Source organism: Zeus faber, assembly GCF_960531495.2.
Source record: "Zeus faber genome assembly, chromosome: 3".
NCBI lineage: Eukaryota > Metazoa > Chordata > Actinopteri > Zeiformes > Zeidae > Zeus > Zeus faber.
Genome location: NC_137190.1, coordinates 25,787,960 through 25,810,573, shown reverse-complemented (window position 1 = coordinate 25,810,573; position 22,614 = coordinate 25,787,960). Strand labels below are relative to the sequence as shown.

General features: G+C 40.6%; 1 protein-coding gene across 1 annotated transcript; it reads left to right on the top strand.

Annotated features, from left to right (window-relative positions):
* Positions 1-2,943: 2,943 nt before the first annotated feature.
* On the top strand, positions 2,944-14,359 carry LOC307228405 (sorting nexin-1-like; the record flags this gene model as incomplete). Its single annotated transcript, XM_079998048.1, has 15 exons — positions 2,944-3,054; positions 3,539-3,674; positions 3,836-3,969; positions 4,152-4,218; positions 4,562-4,605; positions 8,249-8,390; positions 8,479-8,557; positions 8,661-8,736; positions 8,974-9,087; positions 9,527-9,620; positions 9,729-9,934; positions 11,783-11,926; positions 12,263-12,343; positions 12,899-12,970; positions 13,171-14,359. 15 exons carry the CDS (start codon positions 2,944-2,946, stop codon positions 13,219-13,221), a joined length of 1,551 nt encoding a protein of 516 aa, XP_079854174.1. The 3' UTR covers positions 13,222-14,359.
* Positions 14,360-22,614: the final 8,255 nt, after the last annotated feature.

The window sequence follows — 22,614 nt, the reverse complement described above, 5'->3', positions numbered from 1 at the left end:
GTCCCCAATTGATGACACATTGATGCCGTTTGCATGGGGCGAAAGCAAGGTGGAGTTCCTATTGGTTGAGGTTAAACTATACATTTCCACAGTACAGTTGGAGAAATGCGTATTTCAGCCTATTTCTGTCATGTCAAAACATGACCAATTGCATATACAGTCATTATATTACCGGGAACAGACATGGGGAACCTATGGAGCAAGTGAAATATTAATGAGTAAATCTTTTGTTAAATCCATCAATAAGTCATTAAATTAATAACTGTATAGCTCTGTGAATGTGTCAATTAACTAAAATAACGTGAAAAAAATTATTCAAGTCATTTTTGTATCGATGGATTTATTCATTATTTATGTATTAAATATTAATTTACAATATTTCACTGTGTCCTCAATATCGCAAGTAAGTTTCACCTGTTTCTTTAAATCAGTAAGCAATTATTACTGTCGTTGGTCGCTATCAATTTTAATGAAATTGTCGTGATCTGAGATCTAAACTGGAACTGGCAACTATTTGCTGATCTTAAAGGTTATCTTGCCTCGCTCAATCGCTTTCAGATTGTTGATACTCCCACAAGACCCAATCTGAAACGTCCTGGAAAAATCATCTCCAATTGATCTGATCCCAAGCGACGCTCCTCAGGAATACACAGCTGCTTCTGTATTCGCCGTGCTGTTGCCGCAGTTGGAAAATACAAAAAAAAAACCTCCCAAAACCATGTCCCGCATCATTATAAAGCGTGACGTGAAACATTTTGTGGAGCGAGGGTTTTTTTTCGTGACCTGTTTTACTTTGATTTGGAGAGAATGGACCTTTATTGTTGATGTTGGAAAAAAAAAAGGCCTGGGTGGGTTTTTCACGATGGGTTTCGGTGAAGTCGGTGACAAGCAGGCTCCCCACAGAAAGTACAGAAAAGGCCGGAGCAGCGCACGCTTCACTCCGGGTTTATCCGATGCACTTCACCAGCGCGACGTGGCCCGGGCGAAAGCCAGGGAGGGCAGATCATGATTCTGACGGGCTGCTTTTCAGGCGAACGTGCAACACATGCACAGTCGCAATTAGAAAAGACAAAGCTGAGCATTTCCTCACCCGAAACCGTCAAACAATCTAAACAATCCCTGGAAATTCTGGGATACTATTAAATCCTGAGCTGGAAAATAAAAACGACACAGAGCTTCCTCCGTGCATTGTTAAGGACTGACATCAAATCTCTGATGAGGCTGAAATGCTTTGGTTGGTTTAGTGAGTGTTTCATTTCCCTCTGGGTCCTTGTTTGACTCCCTCGACATTACTCGCGTGAATTCCCCGACTGTTTGTTCCGACTGTCATGCCAGCGTAAGTCAATCCTTTCATTTAAATCCGGTTGCAGTCTCGGAGGTGCACAAAAGCCCCTCAGACTTTTAGACACAGAAATCGGCAGGGCCCGGTAACTGACACATCTTTTTCCATCTCCCCCCGGACACAAACTAAATTGTTCATATGGAAATCTGCCTTTTTTGCTTCCCCTCGTTGAAAGGAGGGTGACCCGACAGTGTTGTTTTATTGTTGGCCTGTCTCCACATTGTCTGTCATGGTTAAGGTTCTGGAATCCCCTTGTGAGTGAACAACTCAGAGTTTTCAACCACTAATAATATCTTATCTGCTTTTCCATCAGGTTTTAGGGGGGGAAAAAAACAACAAACCACAGCACAACTACAGCAGCCCTAAAAGTTGTCAATTATTTTATTGAATCTCGAGACAATGAGCGACATTGTCCCGCTGTTTTCATTGACTTATCAGTATTCAGTATTGAAGCAAAGACCCATCCGTGCAGGATGGTCAGAACAAACCGTCTCCCTGTTTGATAATTATGGATCATGCAGATCTCAGGGTGTGCGGGCAGAAGGTATTACTTCTAGCTCCCTTAGGGCGTCCGAGGGCGTGCCCCAGGGATCGCTCCTATACATTACATGTCAACAGTCTTGATCAAAATGTTTCCAATGCAGATTTCAACTTTAATGCCAATGATACTGTGATATATACAGTGTATTGCTCTGCGTCTTCAGCAAACCAAGCTCTTTGCCAGCTCCAGTACAACTTTCTTTTAACATTCCACCATTGTACCATAGCACCTTGTGTGATTCAAAACCTGTTTTGAATGCTGACGAAACACAACTTGTGATGTTTTCATTTGCAAAATCAAGCGCACCGAGCCTTTCATCCGTCACCACTTTCCAGGGCTCCGAGATTGAGTCTGTATCTTAATACGAATATCTAGGAATTGTAAGTGATGACTGTCTCTCGTTTAGAGCTCACATTCAGCAATTGGTGGAAAAAAATAAAATAAAATAAAATAAAAATGAAGTTGAAACGAGCCTCGAAAATTGGTTGCTGCCACGTTTATGTCTGCGCTGGAGTGTGGGGATGTTGAATACATGCATCTGGGCAATGCCAACACATGCTAGATACTGTCTGCTATGGAGCACTGAGGTTGACCACACATTTTAAAGCCCTCCAGTCCGTAGACGGAACTATTGGCATATTTCTTATTCATAAGGCTATTCTTCCCACATCCTTCAGAAAAGCATGATGCCAAGACAGGCTGCAGCACAATTAGCAGGGTTGCAGCCTTAATCAGAAAAAAATATATATAACAATTTATTTTAACAATTTAAAACAAAAAAATAACAAATTTCCTAATTATAAAAGTCATTCATTATTTATTTTCATTGTAAACTGTTCATCGTGCTGCTGCCTCTCTTGGCCAGGACGCTCTCGCCAAGGAGATTTGTTTTTAATCTCAACGAGACTTTTTACGCCTCAACGAAGGTCGAACGAACGTTCCATTTTGGAACTGCGCGGTGCAGTGGCGGGTCCTCGCCGCCAGGTGACGCTCGCTCTTGCCATTCTCCGCTCTTCGATTGCACTTCCGCTTTCGTACCGTCGTTCTCACAACAAGGAATATGGCGGCGAGCTCGGAGCGGGACCCTCCTCCATTCCCTGCCTCAGAGCCAGCGCTCTCTGGGATGGGGGATGGAGATGGCGACGAGGGAGCGGATGTCTTTATGGGGAACGTAAGTATGTTTTTATTTTTATTTCTGTCTTTTTGAGTTCGGAATGTTTTCGACGTTTAGAACGCTTCAGTCAGACTGAACTAGTCCCAGCCTGCAGCCGCTCTGTGACAGGTTTCGGGCATATGGACACAGTACAACCTGATATTTATTCATATATTACATCCCAAATAAAGTATTCAACTTTAAGCAACGCCTTCACTCCATACCCTTAACTTGTCGTTGAAGGACTTGTCTTGTTGTAGCCGTGACGCTTCTGGCGTGTTTGTGATGTCACACATGGCGGCAGAGCGTTCTTTTTTCGGTCATAAACCGAAGTCGGGCTGGTGTGCCCCCCCCCACTTGACCCCACCCGGGTCGCTCTTCCGACTTACTTATCTGTTCCTGCAAGTAGGGAACTGACAGCAGCAGCAGCCCCCACCTAGAAACAGACTGACACGCAGTCAGAGACTTTAATTATTTGAGTCTTCCCATGGCCTTTTCACAGAGCAACCCTGTGGCCCAGAGTCCGGGAGTTCAGGGAGCATTTGGGGATGAGCCTCCAGATGTTTTCAACAAAGAGGTCAGCAGCACTTCCAAGTCCAACGGGGTTCACTCTGATGATGACAGCGATTTGTTCACAGGTATAAGGAGACCCGACATACCCATCCTCTGTTATAAACCACTTATATTGGGCCTTTTTTTGCCCCCAAACAGGCTTACTAACTGAATCTTTCTCTCATTAGTCTCTTAGTTTTAGGGCAAAAACAATGCAATTTATTTTCTTTCTTTCCCTGCAACTCAGATGCACAAGTGGAACTGACCACGGAGGAGCCGAGCAGCGTGGCTGTGAACGATCAAACTGTCTCGCCTGGTCCTAGACCGGCCGACACATTGGCACCCAGCACAGCAGCGATGCAGGCCAAGTCCATGGAGCAGGTAGAGGGTTAAGTTGCATGGCCCAATAGCCTCTAAAGTATATTGACAACTAATACACGTGAAGGCTGTCTGCTCTCTGATCAGGTATCAGCCCACTGTGTTTCCATTACTAATAGGTGAAACTATGATTTTGTGATGCTGTGGGTTTTGTAAATGGGGATCTTTCTGGTGATTGATTGCAGTTGGAGGAGGAAGAGGCAAAAGACACCTTTGACATGGAAGTCTCTGTGACCAATCCTGAGAAAGTTGGTCAGTGTCCTTTTTCATACTTCGTGTCCCAGTATTAGAACTATGAAAGGGACATATTTCTGTCCTAAAAATAACTTTGAAAAGTAATAGATAAATTAACTATTTAAAAACACCCTTTGCACATAAACAGACTTAAATAAATAATAAATAATAAATATGTGACAAATAAAAATCTTGAATCTTGAATCTTGAAAAGTGCAAAATTGTAAATGTAAAAAATAGTTAACATACTGTTTGGTCTTTTACGTTTCTCATTTGACTCCTTTTGTTTTTGATCCAAATAATAATCCAAGTAATAATTCAGTTTCATCATTGTGATTTGCTTTTGTGTCTTGTTTTGTAGGAGATGGCATGACTGCATATGTGGCTTACAGAGTATCAACTCGGGTATGTAGCCAAGTGTATGGTGCTGACGTTTCATTTGAGTGTTTATGTCCATGTCAGGTGAACCATGAAGCAATTACACTTTTATATAAGTGTTGTGGCACCAAAAGAAATTGAAACACATCCCCTTCCTCTGCTCGCCTCTTTGTGTGTGCGTGTGCGTGGGTGTGCGCGTGCGTGTGCGTGCGTGCGCGTGTGTGTGTGTGTATGTATGTATGTATGTATGTATGTGTGTGTGTATACACTATATACTGTATATACATTCACCGGTCACTTTATTCGGTACACCTTGATAGTACCGGGTTGGACCCCCTTTTGCCTTCAGAACTGCCTTAATTCTTCGTGGCATAGATTCAACAAGGCGTTGGAAACATTCATCAGAGATTTTGGTCCATATTGACATGATAGCATCACGCAGTTGCTGCAGATTTGTTGGCTGCCCATCCATGATGCGAATCTCCCGTTCCACCACATCCCAAAGGTGCTCTATTGGATTGAGATCTGGTCACTGTGGGGGCCATTGGAGTACAGTGAACTCATTGTCATGTTCAAGAAACCAGTTAGAGATGATTTGAGCTTTGTGTTGTGGTGCATTATCCTGCTGGAAGTAGCCATCAGAAGATGGGTACACTGTGCTCATAAAGGGATGGACATTATCAGCAACAATACTCAGGTATGCTGTGGTGTTTAAACAATGCTCAACTGGTACTAAGGGGCCCAAAGTTGCCCAACAAAATATCATTACACCACCACCACCAGCCTGAACCATTGATGGATCCATGCTTTCATGTTGTTGTGTGAAAACAAACAAAGAAATTATAATGAATAAAAGCTCCTCAAAACATCAAGGTTGGGGTATTACAAGCTAAGGTATATTTGTATGTTCAGCTACAAGCAGTTATATCAATTCTCTTGTAGACTTTTAAAATAAGTTTAAAAAGTTTAAATTGATGGACAATCAGTCCATGAATTCATATATTCAAATTCCTCTCAATCAATGATTTCAATGTAATAAATCCATCAATACCAACATTACCATAATTGCACAATCCCATTAAATTATTCAGTTTCATACACTTCAATTTGACTATAGTGCAAGTCACTTTTAAGTGATTGCAGTGCAAACATTTGTTTCCCTGGTTGCACAGTCCAATTAAAGTTCAATTCATTGTTTAAAAGTGATTAAAGTGCAAACATTTGTTTTAGTAATTGTCCCATTCAAGTTCTTAGTTCACTTTAAAGTGAATATAGTGCAAAAGGTTTGTGCTGTGAATTAGCACAGTGTGCAGTCCTACCGCACCAGTAAGGAAAGGCCCTAGAGGAGCCAGGCTTGAGCCCTGCCTGCAGTTTGTTTAGTGAATCTTTCCATTGACAAGGGTTTTCTTCCATTAGCTCGCCATCCAGTTATTTGCTCCAGCATAAAACCTGACCTGTTTAGGTAAAACAAGCATGGAAATATTGGGCATGAAACGTTTCATGTCTTCTCTCCATATGCACAGACCATCACATCTTACACAGGAATATGAAAACCGTCATGGCTAACCAGTGTTCCACAGCAAGTCTGTCATGTTCCACAGCAGCAGCAGCAGCAGCAGCACATCATAGGCTGTAGCAGTAGAGACTGTTGGATAATTAATTATTGGGGACAGCTCGGTTAAAGTTTGTTTAAATACTTTCAAGTCTGTAGACAAGCTTTCCAGTCCATATAGTTTAAAAGTTTCAGAGTGCTAAGTTGGCGTCCTACTGTAACAGGTTCCTGCACCGGCGTGGAATGAATGGAGGCAGTGGTTTCCGCTTCACAAAGAAAGGGGCTGGGTACAGGGTGAAAGAGACTGCATCCTATTGGCTCAGGTGTCTTGTCTGGCAGGTTTTATGTCCATTAGCATGATGCATTTTGGATAGGCAGACTACTACCTATCTTCTACTATAAACTAAAGCAGAGTGACCCATCATTTTACCTGGGTTACGCACACTCAAAGTTCTGCTGTTCACCCCTCTATCGGATTTCAACTAAATTTGTGTGTACGTTCAGGACATAGTGTGGGGGGTGTCTCCTCTGAGTGTAATCAGGATTGCTCTCAGAGAGCTTGAGCTTTGGCATATTTCCTGCTAAGCCCCACCCTGTGTGAAGATATTTTGATTGTTGGAGGCCATGTTTTTCAACTGATCTTGCTAATTTATAACAGAATTGTCTCTGTCCTGCAACGGTGTCTCCTAAATTTTGTGTTCATACAGTCAAAATCCAAAGAGCCTCTTGGATCATAAAAGTCTGCCATGATGGACTTTTTGCTAATTTGCATAAACTGAAAAAGAATAATGTAACATCTACTTTTTGGATTTTGACTATCAACACCAAATTGGGTATACATCATTGCCGGACTAAGATACACATTTCTATTATAAATGATCATGATGTTCTTCATCTAGCTGCTCCTGTCACTAGTCACATTTTAGCATCTGGCACTTCTGTTCTTGATTTTTATCGATGGTTTGTATCTTTGTGATGAACCCTCAGCGGTTACGCTTGTCTTGTCAATGTGTGGAGACCGTCATTACAAATAGGCATACACAGTGCTCCATCCTGGACATGTTCCTTATCTGTTAGACAGTGGAAAATGGGTTTTCTTTACATTGCAAATGATTCCGTGGTCGTCCACTATAGTTTCCTTCAAGGTGTAGCTCTATTGCTGCACTTTCTACTTCTAATCAGTGTAGAAATCGGTGCGGGTGTTTTGACCGCGTTCAATCATTAATTCCGTTGGTGTTTGCCAGCAAAGCTTTGGGTTCTTCCTTGTGCATGAATTAACGATCCAGTGACACATCGCTCATGAAGAAAATGCTGAGCAGCCAGATGTCCTTGCTTTTGGTCCCCTACAAAGACACGACTATGCATAAAAAAGGCTGTAATTCCAGCACGCCGCAACTGCTAGAGCTGTAAAATACCCTCAAATCAAAGCCGAGAGTCTATAATTATTCTAAGGTAAAAACAACAAAAGTGCTATCATCCAAAAATGTACGGACTACACTCTGTGTCCTGTATGATACCTTTGTGCTGAAGTGCTTGAAAAGTCCTTGAAAAACACATGGTAGTTGAAAACCTGTGATTTTCCCCCTAGTTTTGTTGTTCAGATCAGAACATGATTACTTCAAATTTATAATAATAATGAATTTAAATTTCCCAGAATTGCTTTTACTACAGAATATGCCAGGGAACTGCAAATTGAATCCTGTGTAGTTGTAAATAGACACTTTTAATAATAATAGACAATGAGATTACTAATATACTGAATATATAGATGTACCAATATTAATAATAAACTATAAGACTACAATTATATTATATATTATATATTATTATATATAGATCAAAACTGAATGTGTTGTGTGAAGTCCTTGAAGATTGAAAAATTGGTGCTTAAAAGGTACTTTATAAGTCCTTGAATTTCATTTTGTAATGCCATAATGAACCCTATAGTGATCAAAGGATTCCAATTCTTCTTTGGTTATAAAAAAACAATAGTTTACAGCCTATTCCTTGAGCTATTTTGTTTATTTTATGTGTGGCACTTAACCAGATGATGGCTGGAATTCTCAAGAAGCCTATCTCTAAACTTTGACTCTTAACACCGTGTCTCTGGTTCTCCAGACGTCCTTACCCGTGTTTAGGAACAAGACCTTCTCCGTGAGAAGGCGTTTCAGCGATTTCCTGGGTCTGTACGAGAAGCTGTCAGGCAAGCAGTCGCTTTATGGCTGCATCATTCCACCTCCGCCAGAGAAGAGCGTCGTAGGTGGGTGTCTCCTGCGCTCATTATCCACCATTTTAACATTTCAATGAAAGGCTTGGCATTCATTGTTTTATCATTTTTGTCCCAACAGGCATGACCAAAGTTAAAGTAGGGAAGGACGATCCCTCATCGGCCGAGTTTGTGGAGAGGAGAAGAGCAGCGCTAGAGAGGCAAGAATGATTTGTTTCAATACATAAAAATTCTGTCACATTGCTTTTTATTCTGACTTGGCCCTTTTGTTGCTCATAACATATTTCTCAAATCTTCTCTCAGATATCTCCAGAGGGTCGTGTCCCACCCCTCGCTGCTGCAAGACCCGGATGTCCGTGAGTTCTTGGAGAAAGACGAGGTATCACCAGATATGGGCCGTGTGTGTGTCTGTGTCTGTCTATGTGTGTCTTTGTCTGTGTGTCTTTGTGTGTGTTTTGCTGTCTTTTGTGTGTGTGTGTGTGTGTGTGTGTGTGTGTGTGTTTGTGTGTTTTTCTGTCTTTTTATGTGTGTGTGTGTCTTTTTGTTTTTGTGTGTGTGTGTGTGTGTGTGTGTTCTGTGTCTTTTTGTCTTTATGTGTGTGTGTTGTGTTTTCCAGCTTCCAAGGGCAGTGAACACCCAGGCATTGAGCGGCGCTGGCTTCCTCAAGATGATCATTAAGGCGTCAGATGCTGTCAACAAGATGACCATCAAGATGGACGAGTCTGACACCGTAAGATGCAACAACGACCCATAAATGTGAAGCATGTTTCAATGACGATATGACATCAGAGCCACAACATAAAACTGTCACACCAATAATAAAATTCCAGCTGTGGCCATTACACATTTTAAATACAATGAGAATGATATTCTACATATGTAGTACTCTGATGTAATTCACTAGCCAATCACGAACGCAAACCTAGAGCTAACTAATATTTGGAATGTCAATAAAGACAGTTTTTCCTCGATACATTCTTCAGCCCTCTTTGACTCATAAAATGTACCTTTGACGCATGACTTGTAGGCTGATTTTCTAACCCATCTTAGATTTCTTTATTTTTTTTCATTAAGTACTTATCCAGTGTACAAACTACAGCACGTCATCACAACCCCAAACCTATTTCTCCATCAAACACAAGTCTGACAATCTGTCTGCCCCCCCCCAGTGGTTCGAGGAGAAGCTCCAGGAGGTGGAGAGTGAGGAGCAGCAGCTGAGGAAGCTGCACATTGTGGTCGACTCCCTGGTCGTCCACAGAAAGGGTAAGTTTGACGTTCTATCATACAGAGTCGTCTTCTCTCCTCCGTATTCCTCCAAAGCTCTTAGAGCCAATGAAGCCTAAATCCTGATCCCACTCGACCCCCTCTCAGAGCTCTGCGGGAACACTGCGGTGTTCGCCAAAAGCATGGCCATGCTGGGGAACTCGGAGGACAACACGGCGTTGTCACGGGCCCTGTCTCAGCTGGCAGAGGTTGAGGACAAGATGGAGCAGCTGCATCAGGAGCAGGCGGCCAGTGACTTCTTCATCCTGTCTGAGCTGCTGGCCGACTACATCCGCCTTCTTGGTGCCGTGCGGGTACGTTGTCCGTTAGGCGCCGGTGATTGTATAAGGCTTGAGCCATGGTGCAGTCTGTGTAATGTAATGAGGCAAATGCAGTCTCCCTGTTAGAAGTGCAGGATTTATCCTTCAAAAGTAAAGTATTTACACAAAAACATTGAGTCTTTACTAAATTAAGTCCCATAGCAACGGGGAGACGTGCGTGAAGGGGCACGTCGGGGGACACACAGGTTTTGTAACAGGATAGTCCCTTAACTCAATCGCACTTAAATGTGTTTCATACAAGTAGGAAACAAACGAAAATAAATAGATCTAAAATAAAAACACAAGAAGACCGGCACGGGAGTCAAGAACCAGCACAGCGTGTCTGGAGGAGAAATAAAAAAAACTCCACTCCAATTCTCCAATACCTTTTTCCCACTGCGGAAGTTTCGGCGTAAATAAACAGGAGGGTTTAGCTTCTGTTTTGACCGCCTTTCACACATAGTTCCTGGCAAATTACTTGGATAACTTTTCCGACAGCTCTAGTGATTTTAAATTTTATCACATGCAGCTACGTTCTGGAACATTTTATGTCTTGCGCCTTTTCACACGTGACATGATAATGCCTGAATAGATGGGGCAAGGGACTGTCCATCACAAGTCACCCGGTGCTGTCCCGGGCCACACCCCCCCACACCAGAGAGACAGACACAGAGCGACAGTGCACGGAGCTCATTCACATGCACGCACAAAGAGGAAGTATGTGGACATAGCACGCGAATAAAAATAAATATGCCTATGAAACAAATCCTGAATTAAATATGCAACGCAATTAATACATAAATAATGTGAAAAATGCCCGATGGACGGGGCAGAGGCAGTGGTGCCCCCCGAGCCCACCGGCCGAGGTGGGGGGGGGTTTCATTCCGATTAATGGGATCTTGCATCACTTTCATTTCACTGCGAGGTTTTCTGAGACCCTCCTGTTTATTTATGTGCCAACGTCCGCAGTGGAAAAGAGGGATCATAGAATTAGAGGTTTGTTTTTTTTAGCTCCTCCAGACAGCGAGCGCTGTGCGACAGTTCCCCACTCCTGTGCCTGTTTTCCTGTGTTTTTATTTTAGATCTATTTATTTTTGTTTGTTTCCTACTTCTATGAAACAACTGAGTTAAGGGACTGTCCCGTTCCGTCCTATTACAAAAAACCTGTGTCCCCACTGTCCTGTGCCATGTCATGCACGTCTCCCTGTTGCTTTCTGTTGCTATGGGACTTAATTTAGTAAAAACTAGATGTTTGGTGTAAAGACTTTAACTGTAAATAATAAACCCTGTACTTGTGTAACGGGGAGATCACATTCCCCCAATTATATTACATTCTATGCACGCACACCATGGGCTCTAGTGCAACAAAAAAATCTCGAGGATCAATAAAGTTTGATTAAAATAGATATGTCTTCACAAAGTGAAAGCTTTTCATAGGGGTGGAATTTTCGGGGACTCTTTTTTTGTTTTTGTTTTTTTGTTACTTTTGTGTCAAGTAAGAGACCAAAGTTTATCCAATCATTTCCAAGATGTGAAGGTTATAAAGGGAGATCCGAGTTAAACTTTCGTCAAGACCCTTCCCGAGAGAAATTTCTTCTTTCTCTCAGATATAGAAATACTAAAATAACAAAAACAAACTAGAGTGCTAGAATTTCTCCTTTAATGTTTGATTGTAAGTTGGAAGATATAGACAATATGTTTTCCAAAAGGCAGACCCAAGACTGGGTCCATATTTGAGTACGACAACCATGACCACAGCAGGAGACCAGCAATGAAACCAGCTGTTGTTTATCATCACAAATGAGTGTTATTTTGATTGTTTGCGATGCTGTGTGTCTGCAGGGGTGTTTTGATCAGCGCATGCGGGCGTGGCAGCGCTGGCAGGAGGCTCAGAGCACGCTGCAGAAGAAGCGGGAGGCCGAGGCCAAGCTGCTGTGGGCCAACAAACCAGACAAGCTGCAGCAGGCTAAGGAGGAGATCACCGAGGTACAAGCCTGAACCCAAACACCACACGCTCCACTTTGAGTAGGGCTCCTGTTTCACACTCTGTGTCGCACCGAAACGAAAGACAATTAAAACTGTATGATAGAATGAGAACTGGGATGATATGATGGCTGCAGGCCCTTGTGCAATATGTCTCCATCTGAACCTGCTGTCGCTAAGAGTCAATAAGCTGCTAAAGAGGTCATAACGTAAGTCCCATGTAATTAAGTTGTTAGATAATTTCATTTTGAGGAAGGAACGAATAGTATGAAAGAAGGAAAGGTGTATGTTTTTATATGTTGTGATGCTACGAACTTCCCTTCTGATCCATGTTCTTAGTGGGAAGCGAGAGTCACTCAGTACGAGAGGGACTTCGACCGCATTGGTGGGACTGTACGCAACGAGGTTCTCCAGTTTCAGGTACATTGAGGAATTGCATAACAATATAACAGGGTTTTTTTTACCGGGGCCTTGAGGTGCTTGAAGTGCTTGAATTTCCCCCTCAAAAATGTACATACTTCAATACCTTGAAAATAGCCCCTTTTGTGCTGAAATGCTGGAAACCGGTGATATTCCTCAGTGGTCGTATTATTAAAATCATAACGTAATAAAACATTTTCCAGGATCGCTTTTATGACCGATTATGCCAAGGAACTAAATAGTGAATTTATTTTTAAGACGTGGCAATAATAATAATAATAATAATAATGACAGATTATGCCAAGGATCTAAATAGTTAATTTATTTTTAAGACGTGGCTATAATAATAATAATAATAATAATAATAATAATAATAATAATAATAATAATAATAACAGATTATGCCAAGGAACTAAATAGTAATTTTATTTTTAAGACGTGGCTATAATAATAATAATAATAATAATAATAATAATAATAATAATTGCTTGTAAGTCTGTGGTTAGGTTGACATGATGGTAATTGGTGTTAAGTGTATTATTTTTGTTCTTTCAGAAAGAGAAAGCTAAAGACTTCAAGATCCAAATAGTTAAATATTTGGAGTCAATGATGCACTCTCAACAACAGGTAATGTTTTCATGATCTACGCCATGATTTGTATCTCTATTTAAACAGGTTTTGTGATATTTGTCTTTTTTCTCTAACAATTAACAATGAAAAGTGTGTAAACCAGTCAGTGATAAAATGATGCTACTCCTCTCATACGTTTAGGTTCATATGAGGCTTTATTGACTGACTCTCTGCTCTTCTCACCCTCACCCTTCCAGCTAATAAAGTTCTGGGAGGCGTTCCTGCCTGAGGCCAAGGCCATAGCTTAATAAAGAAGGAAGCGCTTCCAAAATAAAGACCCCAACTGCCTTTTCTGAACACGTTACCTCCTGACCAGGAACTAAGTGGACTACGTTCACGTTAATGAAACCTCCGTCCATCCAAATATCCGTCCAACATTTTTTAAACATTTTTTGTTCATGTTCTCACAGAGTTGCTTAATGTAACGTGCTGCCACACTCAAACAGTATTTCCTTTGCATTTCATTTTCTGTTACGATTAATATCAATTTTTTTTATTATTTTTTTTTTTTTAAAGGTCATGAAGTATAAATACGGAGGCTGCTCATTTTGCCCCAGTGTTTGCAGAAGCCGCTGTATGACAGTGGATGTGTAACATGTACCGTATGTATGTCCGTGCTCAGGCCGCGACACTAAACGTCTGAAGACTTGAGGTACTGCCCCACAGTAACAAGTGACATTGTCTATGGTTGACAGTAGGGGGTAGTTTTGTCATTCATTCCAATCTCTTAATGAGTGTTTTTTTTGTAGGAAGCTCTTAAAATGTGTCATGCACCACAATGCATTGTATAACTGTAGAGGATGCAGATTTTATAATAAACTACCACTATTGTCGACGGACCTCATTTACCAAATATATTAGCACATTTTTTACACTGAACTTGTATTTACAGACTGAACAAAATGACGTTGGAGCGTTAAGGTTAGAGTAATAAAATGTGTTTTCTTTTCCAGTATTTCATATGACATGCATTTTGGACTCATTTTTGTATGTGAACCACATGTCGTTGTAGACTATGTGAGCGCTGTGAAAGATGCCACCCTGAATGGCCTTTGGAACTTTTTGGAGGTTCACCAGCCATGGAACTTAATCCGAACACCTTCCTCAAAATTTACAGGCCTTGAATAAATCGTGTGCGTGTGTGACTGTCAAAAGCAATCGGCATCTCAACAATTTGGCCAATTATTTCAACACTAACAAAGCTATGGACGCCTCATCGAAATATTGTCCCTTATTTTCTTATGCAACATTTGTAAGTGTCGTTTTTTTTTTTGTGCCATATATTTCCGTAAGAATGTCCTTTATTTTTGTAACCTCACATTAGTTCAGACATTCCGTGATATACTGGTAGATGTAAAGAATAAATACGATCGATTAAACTTTTAACTGTTTGGAGATTCTTCTTAATAATAAATATGGGTGCAAACGAAATAGTGGGTTTTCCAATAAATCTATTGAATTGTTTCATGGCCAGCCCGTGTATTTACTCTGTGGTTAGTTGTTATTCATATTAATTATATTATTTTCGATATAATTATCCATAATGTATTATTAGAAATGCATGAGTAAAACAATACATAATTCAGCTAAATCAAGTAATGTAAACAAATCACATCACAAATAAACACCAGCGTGAGCGACAGCAGCAGGCGCAGCACTTCCGGTAACCTGGAACTGGTCTCGCGAAGCGGGCGTGGCGTGTTTCTACTTCCGGTGTGCTGGGTCCGAGCGGAGGCAGATTGACCAGAAAGAATGGAGCGCCCCGCCGCCTGGCCCCGCTTCTAGACCAATAAAACCTAACACCCGCCGCCGGAGACGCGCCGGTGCCGGAGAGCCGTCGTGCGCGCCGGGGCGGCAGTCCGCGACGTGCGCCTTGGCCGCCCGGGGTTTTCGCCCCAGCGAAGGTGAGCCTGGTGTGTTTGTTTGCGATTAGCTACTTAGCATCCTCCATTGGCCGCCGGTGTCCTGTTAGCTCGTTAGCTAGCGAGACGGCTAATTTCCTTGTTGCATTCGCTACAGCTGCCGTCCAGCCAGCGGTGCTCGCTAGCTCCGGCGAAAAGCAGCAAAAAGCCTTTTCTGCTGACTAACGCGGCGCTGCCGTTATTAATACACGGGTTTCATAGCTGTCCCTTTTAATACTTTAATTTTTGCAGTTGTTGTTTGTGTTTAAAAATATTCTGGTTTATTTAGTTAACATTGTATATTGTTTTTATTCCATATTATTAAGCATATATATGTTATGTTGTATTTTTATTTTCATTTTTAGATCATAGATATTATATGTTGTTGTTTTGACGTTTTTTATTTTTATTTTTTATTTTGATGTTTGTTTGGCGTTTTTCTCATGTGTTTGAGTGTAGATTTTTTCCGGAAATCAGAATCCAATGTAATATTATTTTGGTCATTAAAATAATAATAATAATAATAATAATAATAAAGAAAAGCTGTTTATATTGCTAATTGGGTAAATGCGGTAGTTGTCTGTTTTGTGGTTGAGCACCAGCTTGTAAATTCCTTGTATATACAAATGGTCAGAATCAACAGATTCTGACTCTTAAAACATCACAGATATATAGGTAGTTATATTTCATCTGTCCTTTTGTCTGGAATCACTTGAATGGGGTTTTTTCTTCTTAAAAACCACGTAGAGCCTTTACCAAAATCCTTGGGTCCCTATTTATTATCCCTGTACCAGCTCTCCACACTTTTCAGAGAGGTTCCTGTGTCGTCCTTCCTTACCGTCCAGTTCAGTCGATGACAGCGTGTGATGTCAGGAAGGATATGCTGAGATACATCTTTTCTATTTGCTGCAGTTAGAGCTGATTTTTCCATTCATAAAAGCCAGTGAAGATATAGATTGGGGCACAGTGAATGAGTTCATTAGGCAGCATTCCGAGGACTGGTTACTTTCTGGGAGTGGCTCACAGTCATGTAGAGACTACTGTGTTTAGCAAGTTATTCAGTTAGAATTATAACCCATTCAACCAAGCCAGGCTTGTATAAACACTTACAGGACTCGTCTTTAGAAAACCCCCGACCTGGTTTAACTTAAAGTGGTATTTTTGAAAAAACATTTTATTTTTTTGTAAGTCCAGGGCCCACATCCTTTACAGTTGATGACTAAAAAAAATATCTATTTTAATATATTGGAATGCATTTACAACAACCATGCATGCATGCATCCATTAATGTCGATCATTATTTAGCTTAAAAAAAAACAAAAAAAAAGCCCCCGAGGTGAGATGAATACAATTTAGGAGTGTGCATGAGTTCAACAGAGTATGAACACGCACTAGTGGGTTTGTCGTTGACTCCAAAAAGTAATGGAGCAGAGAAGTGAAGTACAGTTCACAAGAGCAGCGTTTGAGGAGAGAAGCAGCTGCTTGCTGGCGCTGCCACAGCAGGAGGCTGTAGTATTGGCAGGACCCCCTCCCAGGCTGATCTTTCCACAGAAGGTTAATCACTTCACTCAGAGCCTTCATGTTTTTAGAAACTCACACCATATCAACAGTGTAGTTCTTTTTTATTGATGCTGATCATCCTTAAGTACCTGATTTTATCAAGATGTTTTGCCAATTAAGTAATAAAGCTACATGAACCTTGTCTTTTTGGTTAACTGTTATTATTATTGCTATGATTGTAACTTATGTCTACAACCAATAATATTATTACTTATCCTCTCCATAGCCTCATACATTTTGCTCTATTGAATATTACATGTTCAATTCTTGACCTTTAACAGATTATTTTATGGACCATAGGCCCAAGTAATATGAATTTACAAACTATCATAATCCAATGCATTGATCTCAAACAGAATTGATAGAAATAAAGTTGATTGTTAAATGATGATCACATAATTTAGTAATGAATTGATCTACTTTGCAATATTCATGATTTCATATTCATATATAATAGTCATTGTGTGTGTGTGTGTGTGTGTGTGTGTGTGCGCGCGCGCGCGCATGTGCACGCACTTCATGGATTTGTTGGAACAGCCTCTGGAATAATTGACACTACATGAGTCAAGCACATTTTTGACAAGGACAAATTAATAGACCCTCCTCTAAACAATATCCTTTACGTCAGTTCGTATCCATACAATTGTGCTAAGCTTGTCATTGGAGAGACATCGTAAACTGAGTTATACTAACGCCTTGGGCAGAATATTCCATACAACCATGATGCACATTGTGGTGATATTAATGTGACCAACCAGATGCTCAGTGAAATGCATCTGATTGTATATTGAAGGCTCCTCCTTTCTTCTGTCAGATATTCATATTGAAATGATTCATTCAAACACTTAGTGGCCGGGGGGGAGGTTAAGCGGTTTGTTTATAAAGCTCAGTTGTCCTTGTAAAAGCCTTGAATAAATCGTCATTTAATAATGCTAAACTCCAACTAGACTGGTGTTCAGCTGAGGAGGCTTGAAAAAGTAAATATTGGGGTCAAACAAAAAGGGAAATGCTGTCTTTCTTTCCCATCATCACACCAGACCACCACTTCAGGTGCTCCTATCATCACACCAGTAGCTGCCATGGTTAGGGTGGGGCGGGGGGTCACAGAGCAGACAATGGAGGGGCTTACACTTGTTAACAGAAAGGGCGAGGACGGCTTTGGCAGCATCACATTCAGAGCTAGAATGAACATGTTCTGAAGAAAGTTCTGTTTGTTTAGGCCGTCAAGTGTGTATCAAATAACTTTGCCGATGCATTTCTTGGTTAAGCTGTTGCTGTCCAATTGCACACTGAGTGGAAGTAACAGATAGCGATTAGGTTTGGAAAGACCGATGCATGGGAAAGAAATAGTTGCACCTGCTGTGTGTGATTTATTTTATTATTTTTTTATGTTTCATAGTACATGGTATAAAAAAATCGAAACACATATTCACATTGATTTTTGTAGTTTGTTTTATACCCTATTCTGAGTAAACATTGTCCTTAAATGTTGTGAGTTGAGCAAGAATGCCTTGTGACTGCTTGTCAGAAGAATCCTCCGTGTGTAGAAAGAATAGGAAACAATGGTGTCTTACTGCTTGCTTGCTTGTTTTTTTTGGGGGGGGGGGGGGTGTTTTTTTAGACTTATGTGAGACTGCTTTTCAATACTATTTCTGTCATTCGGGTTTTAGAATATAAGTAAACAAACAGAAGTGTTTTAAAGGAACATTCTCAATCGCTACGTATGGTTTTCACTTTAATCCACTCTTCACCAAGTTTTAGGTTCTTCTGAAGCGATTTCTCATTAACAAAAGTGTGCCAGCCAAGCTGCGTCATTCCCCTTCAAAAGTTCTTGGTTCTCAATCACATCATACCTGAATCGCGTATAGTACTGGGGGGATGGTAGCTCAGGCGGTAGAGCTGGTGGTCTAGTGATCTAAAGGTTGCTGGTTCGATCCCAGGCTCCTCCTGCTAGCATGCTGTAGTGTCCTTGAGCAAGACACTTAACCCCTAATTGCTCCTGATGGCTGCGTGCGTCGGTGTTTGAACAATTGTAAGTCGCTTTGGATAAAAGCGTCTGCTAAATGACTAAATGTAAATGTAAATGTAGTACTGTACTATATTCCAGATGTTACTCATGAATCCTGTGAGGACAAAGATGCTAAACTTGTATTTCTCGCAGGCGTTTTCGTAAATGAGAATGAGGCCGAAGATATAATGGATGCCTCAAATCAGTATGCTGCCACTGTCAGGCATACTTCTTCATAAAATAAAATAAACTCTTGATCCAAGTTAGGTGGCTGTTGTCTATGGCGATAAAGGACATTGTTTATTGAATGTGTTCATGGTTCTGTGTAAAATACTATGCCCCTCATTACTGCGCACATGCAAGTGTCTACTGGCAGGAAAGTATAGAGCAGGACTTTGGTTTCTAGGATGAAGCATGCCATTGTATTGCTTAAAGGAAAGGTACTTTTATACTGCCATAACACAGTTATACAATGTAATATTGTAATAAAATCACTTCATTTAGCCTCACATCAAACATGTAGTTTAGGTTAGGCTGCTAAATGACTAAATGGAATGATTGGTACTGTAGACTTTGATTCCACTTTTTCCATTACAGATTCAGTAGCCTCAACTAAAGGTATCCACTGATGGCAAGTACCGATCTGATGTGTTACTTTGACAGGACAGAGCAGACTGAAACCATTAGCTTGGCGTCAGCATGGTGATTGACATATAACCCATTTTCTCCATTAGAGACATTTAACATCCTTGTATATGTAAAGAAAAACATCAAACAAAGTTCAGTCACTTTTCATTGTTCTTCAATATCTGACCTGTTTGATATCGCAGGTGTTTTCTCCGATATAGATACAGCTTTTTCGGCCTTGTACTGGACCAGACAGGTATCTAATAGCAGTATCGGTGCATCCCATCTGTGAAAGAAATACGGGTCAATCCCAAACACCAGTCCTTCCACGCAATGCAGTTTTGGTCATGAGACACAATGGATACTAAAAAGGTTAATGTTTACCAATGTCAGTAATTAAGGCCTAATGTAAGGACACTTCCATAAGAGGACCTGGACCAGGTTGAGCTCCAGAACAGCCCTCTTTTGGGGAATGGAGATTTACATATTAATGTAAATGTATTTAATTAAAAATACCAAAATATATTTCAATATTCAATACTAATATTTCAATAGAATTAGGGTTTTGTTACTGTGTTACCCCTTCACTGAGCTTCTGTAAGTACAATGGAAACCGCTTATAATGATGACAGTTAGTGATCAAAAAACTTGGGACAGAATCATTCCTATACAAATGCTGTTTAAATAATTTGCTTATCGTAATAAAGTAGTTCACTTAGAGAATTTTGGGTCTTTCCACATATGACAACATATGGGAAAAAAACTTAAAACTACTTTTTTTTCCACTTTACTCCGGTGATACTTTACATCGCAGTAACCTGTCTAAAGTGGTGGTGCTATTGCCCCATCATGATTTTGCATAGCACAGCATCCTGTGTAAGGATTTTCTTACAATTTTACATTTTTGTTAGACACTCTAAATCCTGTCCGAAAATGACTAAGTTTAAAATATATTTAGGACTGATAATTCGTAAAACAGGCAGGTTTAGAGCAGTGGCATAATTGCATCATGAAGAGGAAGCAATCTCCTCTCCGTGTCCCCATTTCTCCCCAAAAAAAGTGTTTTTATTTTAGATGTATTTATTTTCCTAATAAATTATTTTTCCTATTTGAATGAAACAAAATTCAGGCTCTGCAGAGAATTTGATACCATTAGATTCTGATCTGCATGAGAAATAAAGAAGAAGAAAAAAAAATTGGTTATAATAACCATCTGCTTATAGTGATCAATGGACCCCCGAGGTTTCCACTGTACCATCCTATCTTATGGTCAAAAACTGGGCTATTATGGCTTGACTAACACAAGCTATTGAATTACTTGTGCTAATCTCATTCCTGAAAAGTATTCAAAATATCAGTCGGGATTTACAAACATTTGATTGTATCGATCAGGATGGTAATTTGACATGTAAAACAAATGTCTTAAAGTGTGACAAATTCAATCCTCCCATTAAACAAAAGTCCTGTGGTCAAAATGCTTCCACAAATGGCACACGGTCAGCCTCAGTAGTTTGCAATAGTAATGTCTCTCTATAACACTTCAATGCACACACAAAAATCTATGCTGGCCAATCAAATGGGTCATGCACACTGGACCATGGATTAGACTAGCTGGGAAATGATTGTTGTCACTTCAGATACCACCATTTAGGTTGCCACTCTACAGGGTCTGAGCTTCAAACTACCTTTTTTGTGTTCGAGATGTTCTGTTCTTGGTATTATATAATTTCGGCACTGCACAATTGCCCTTGAGAGCAAACTATCTGCCTTTGGTGCTGAGATTCGTGCAGGCAGCATTGACCATGAGTCACCCGAAAGAGCCCCCACACAAACGGTTTCCAGCAGCAGCCTTTCCACATTGAGCAACACTGTTTTAAGAGTGAGCTGTTTTGTTTTTTTTTGTTGTTTGTTTTTGGGTTTTTTTTATTCATATTTACGTCTGCAAAAGCTGCACACTTAGAATAAATAATTAGTCTAAACTCTATTCTGATTTTTAGATTCTGCTGAGAGTGTCCTTGACTTCAACCCTCACTTAAAAAGTAGCGAGTTCAACATGGCACCCTGCCGGTGTTCAATGTCATTGAGATGTGATGAATGCAGAGCGCCGCATTATGGATAGGCGTGGACTATTCCTGGATGGTTGAGTTATCCTTCTGAATTACAATTCATTCAGATTCAGACACATACACAGTGTTGCCTGATTGGTAATGATGTTTAGACATCCTGAGGCGATCAAACATTGTTCCACTTTTACTTCGGGGCCCAGTGTGTGCCCTAAAGCCGCAGCCCCACCATGCCATCACCACCAGTCCGCAGTGTTGACACAAGGCAAGATGGATGGATGCATGATGGATGCATGATTCACATGTTTTTTTTTCTTCAAACCCTGGCCCTCCCGTCACTGTGAAACAACAGGACCTGGGATTCATCACTGCAGCCACTTTTCCCCCAGTCTCCCAGACTCCTCTGTTTTCATTCCTGGAAAATACAAAATGTAGTTTTTGTATTTGCTAAAAGAAGTGAATACGGGCCAGGCTATTGTTTCCCATTCATGTAAATGTAGGCTGAGTGTTGTGTTCTCTGAATGTGTGGGTGTTTGGGCTGTACCCTTCCTGTAATGCTGAACAGACCTCTTATCCACGAGCATAACATTGGCTGGATGTGTTTTGGTGTTGTCATTGTCACCAAAAGGTCATCCAGCCTACAGTGCACACACAGGACTGAGATTGGCTGTGGAAATTCAATACTTTTATGGCACGTACCTTGTAGATGTTATCAACTATCAACTATCAAATTGGTGTGTTTTGGTATGTCACTGTAGTTTAAGGCTGTAATAGTGAAATAATACACATCCACTTTAACAACAAACATTTATTGACATTGAAAAATTTTAATTCAGGTAGACTGGTAATGTGCCTCAACTCACCTGATGGCCTTATTTCCTTATTTACATTTAATTTGTTGCAACATTTCTTGTGACATTGGCTCAATTCTCCTGAAATTTAGATGGAAACATGACTTTGGCATTAAACGACTTTTACAAAATGATTGCTTTTAGCTCAAATAATTGCAATGAGATGATTGTGTAATAATTGAGACAGCTCTAGGTGTGATTATTGGTTAACTTTTAATTGCTCCTTATCATATTTAGCTTCGACACCTTTGCTGTCAGATGTAAATTTATGCAATGTTTTATATAATATTCTCAAGTGAATTGGTCTGCGAGGCTTGAGCTCCGCGTGGTGCAAATTGTTAGCCTGGGAACCAGAATAATGTGCAGCTCATGTTTCATTTGCTCTGCAGAGTACGTCTGGCCACCCTCTCATTCAAACAGATTTCCACCCGACCTTAACAGGGTGGTGCCAATCCCAACTGTTATCTAATATGGGGCAGGTTTGATACGATGCAGAGGAGCGCTGTTGAGGCATTTTTGTAAACAACCAAGATGTCTGCCGCTGATGTGGAACGGTCTGTTGAATATGCTATCGCCACAGTATTAAACGAACTGGACAGTATATTTTCTCGAAAAAGCTTTTGTTAAGAAA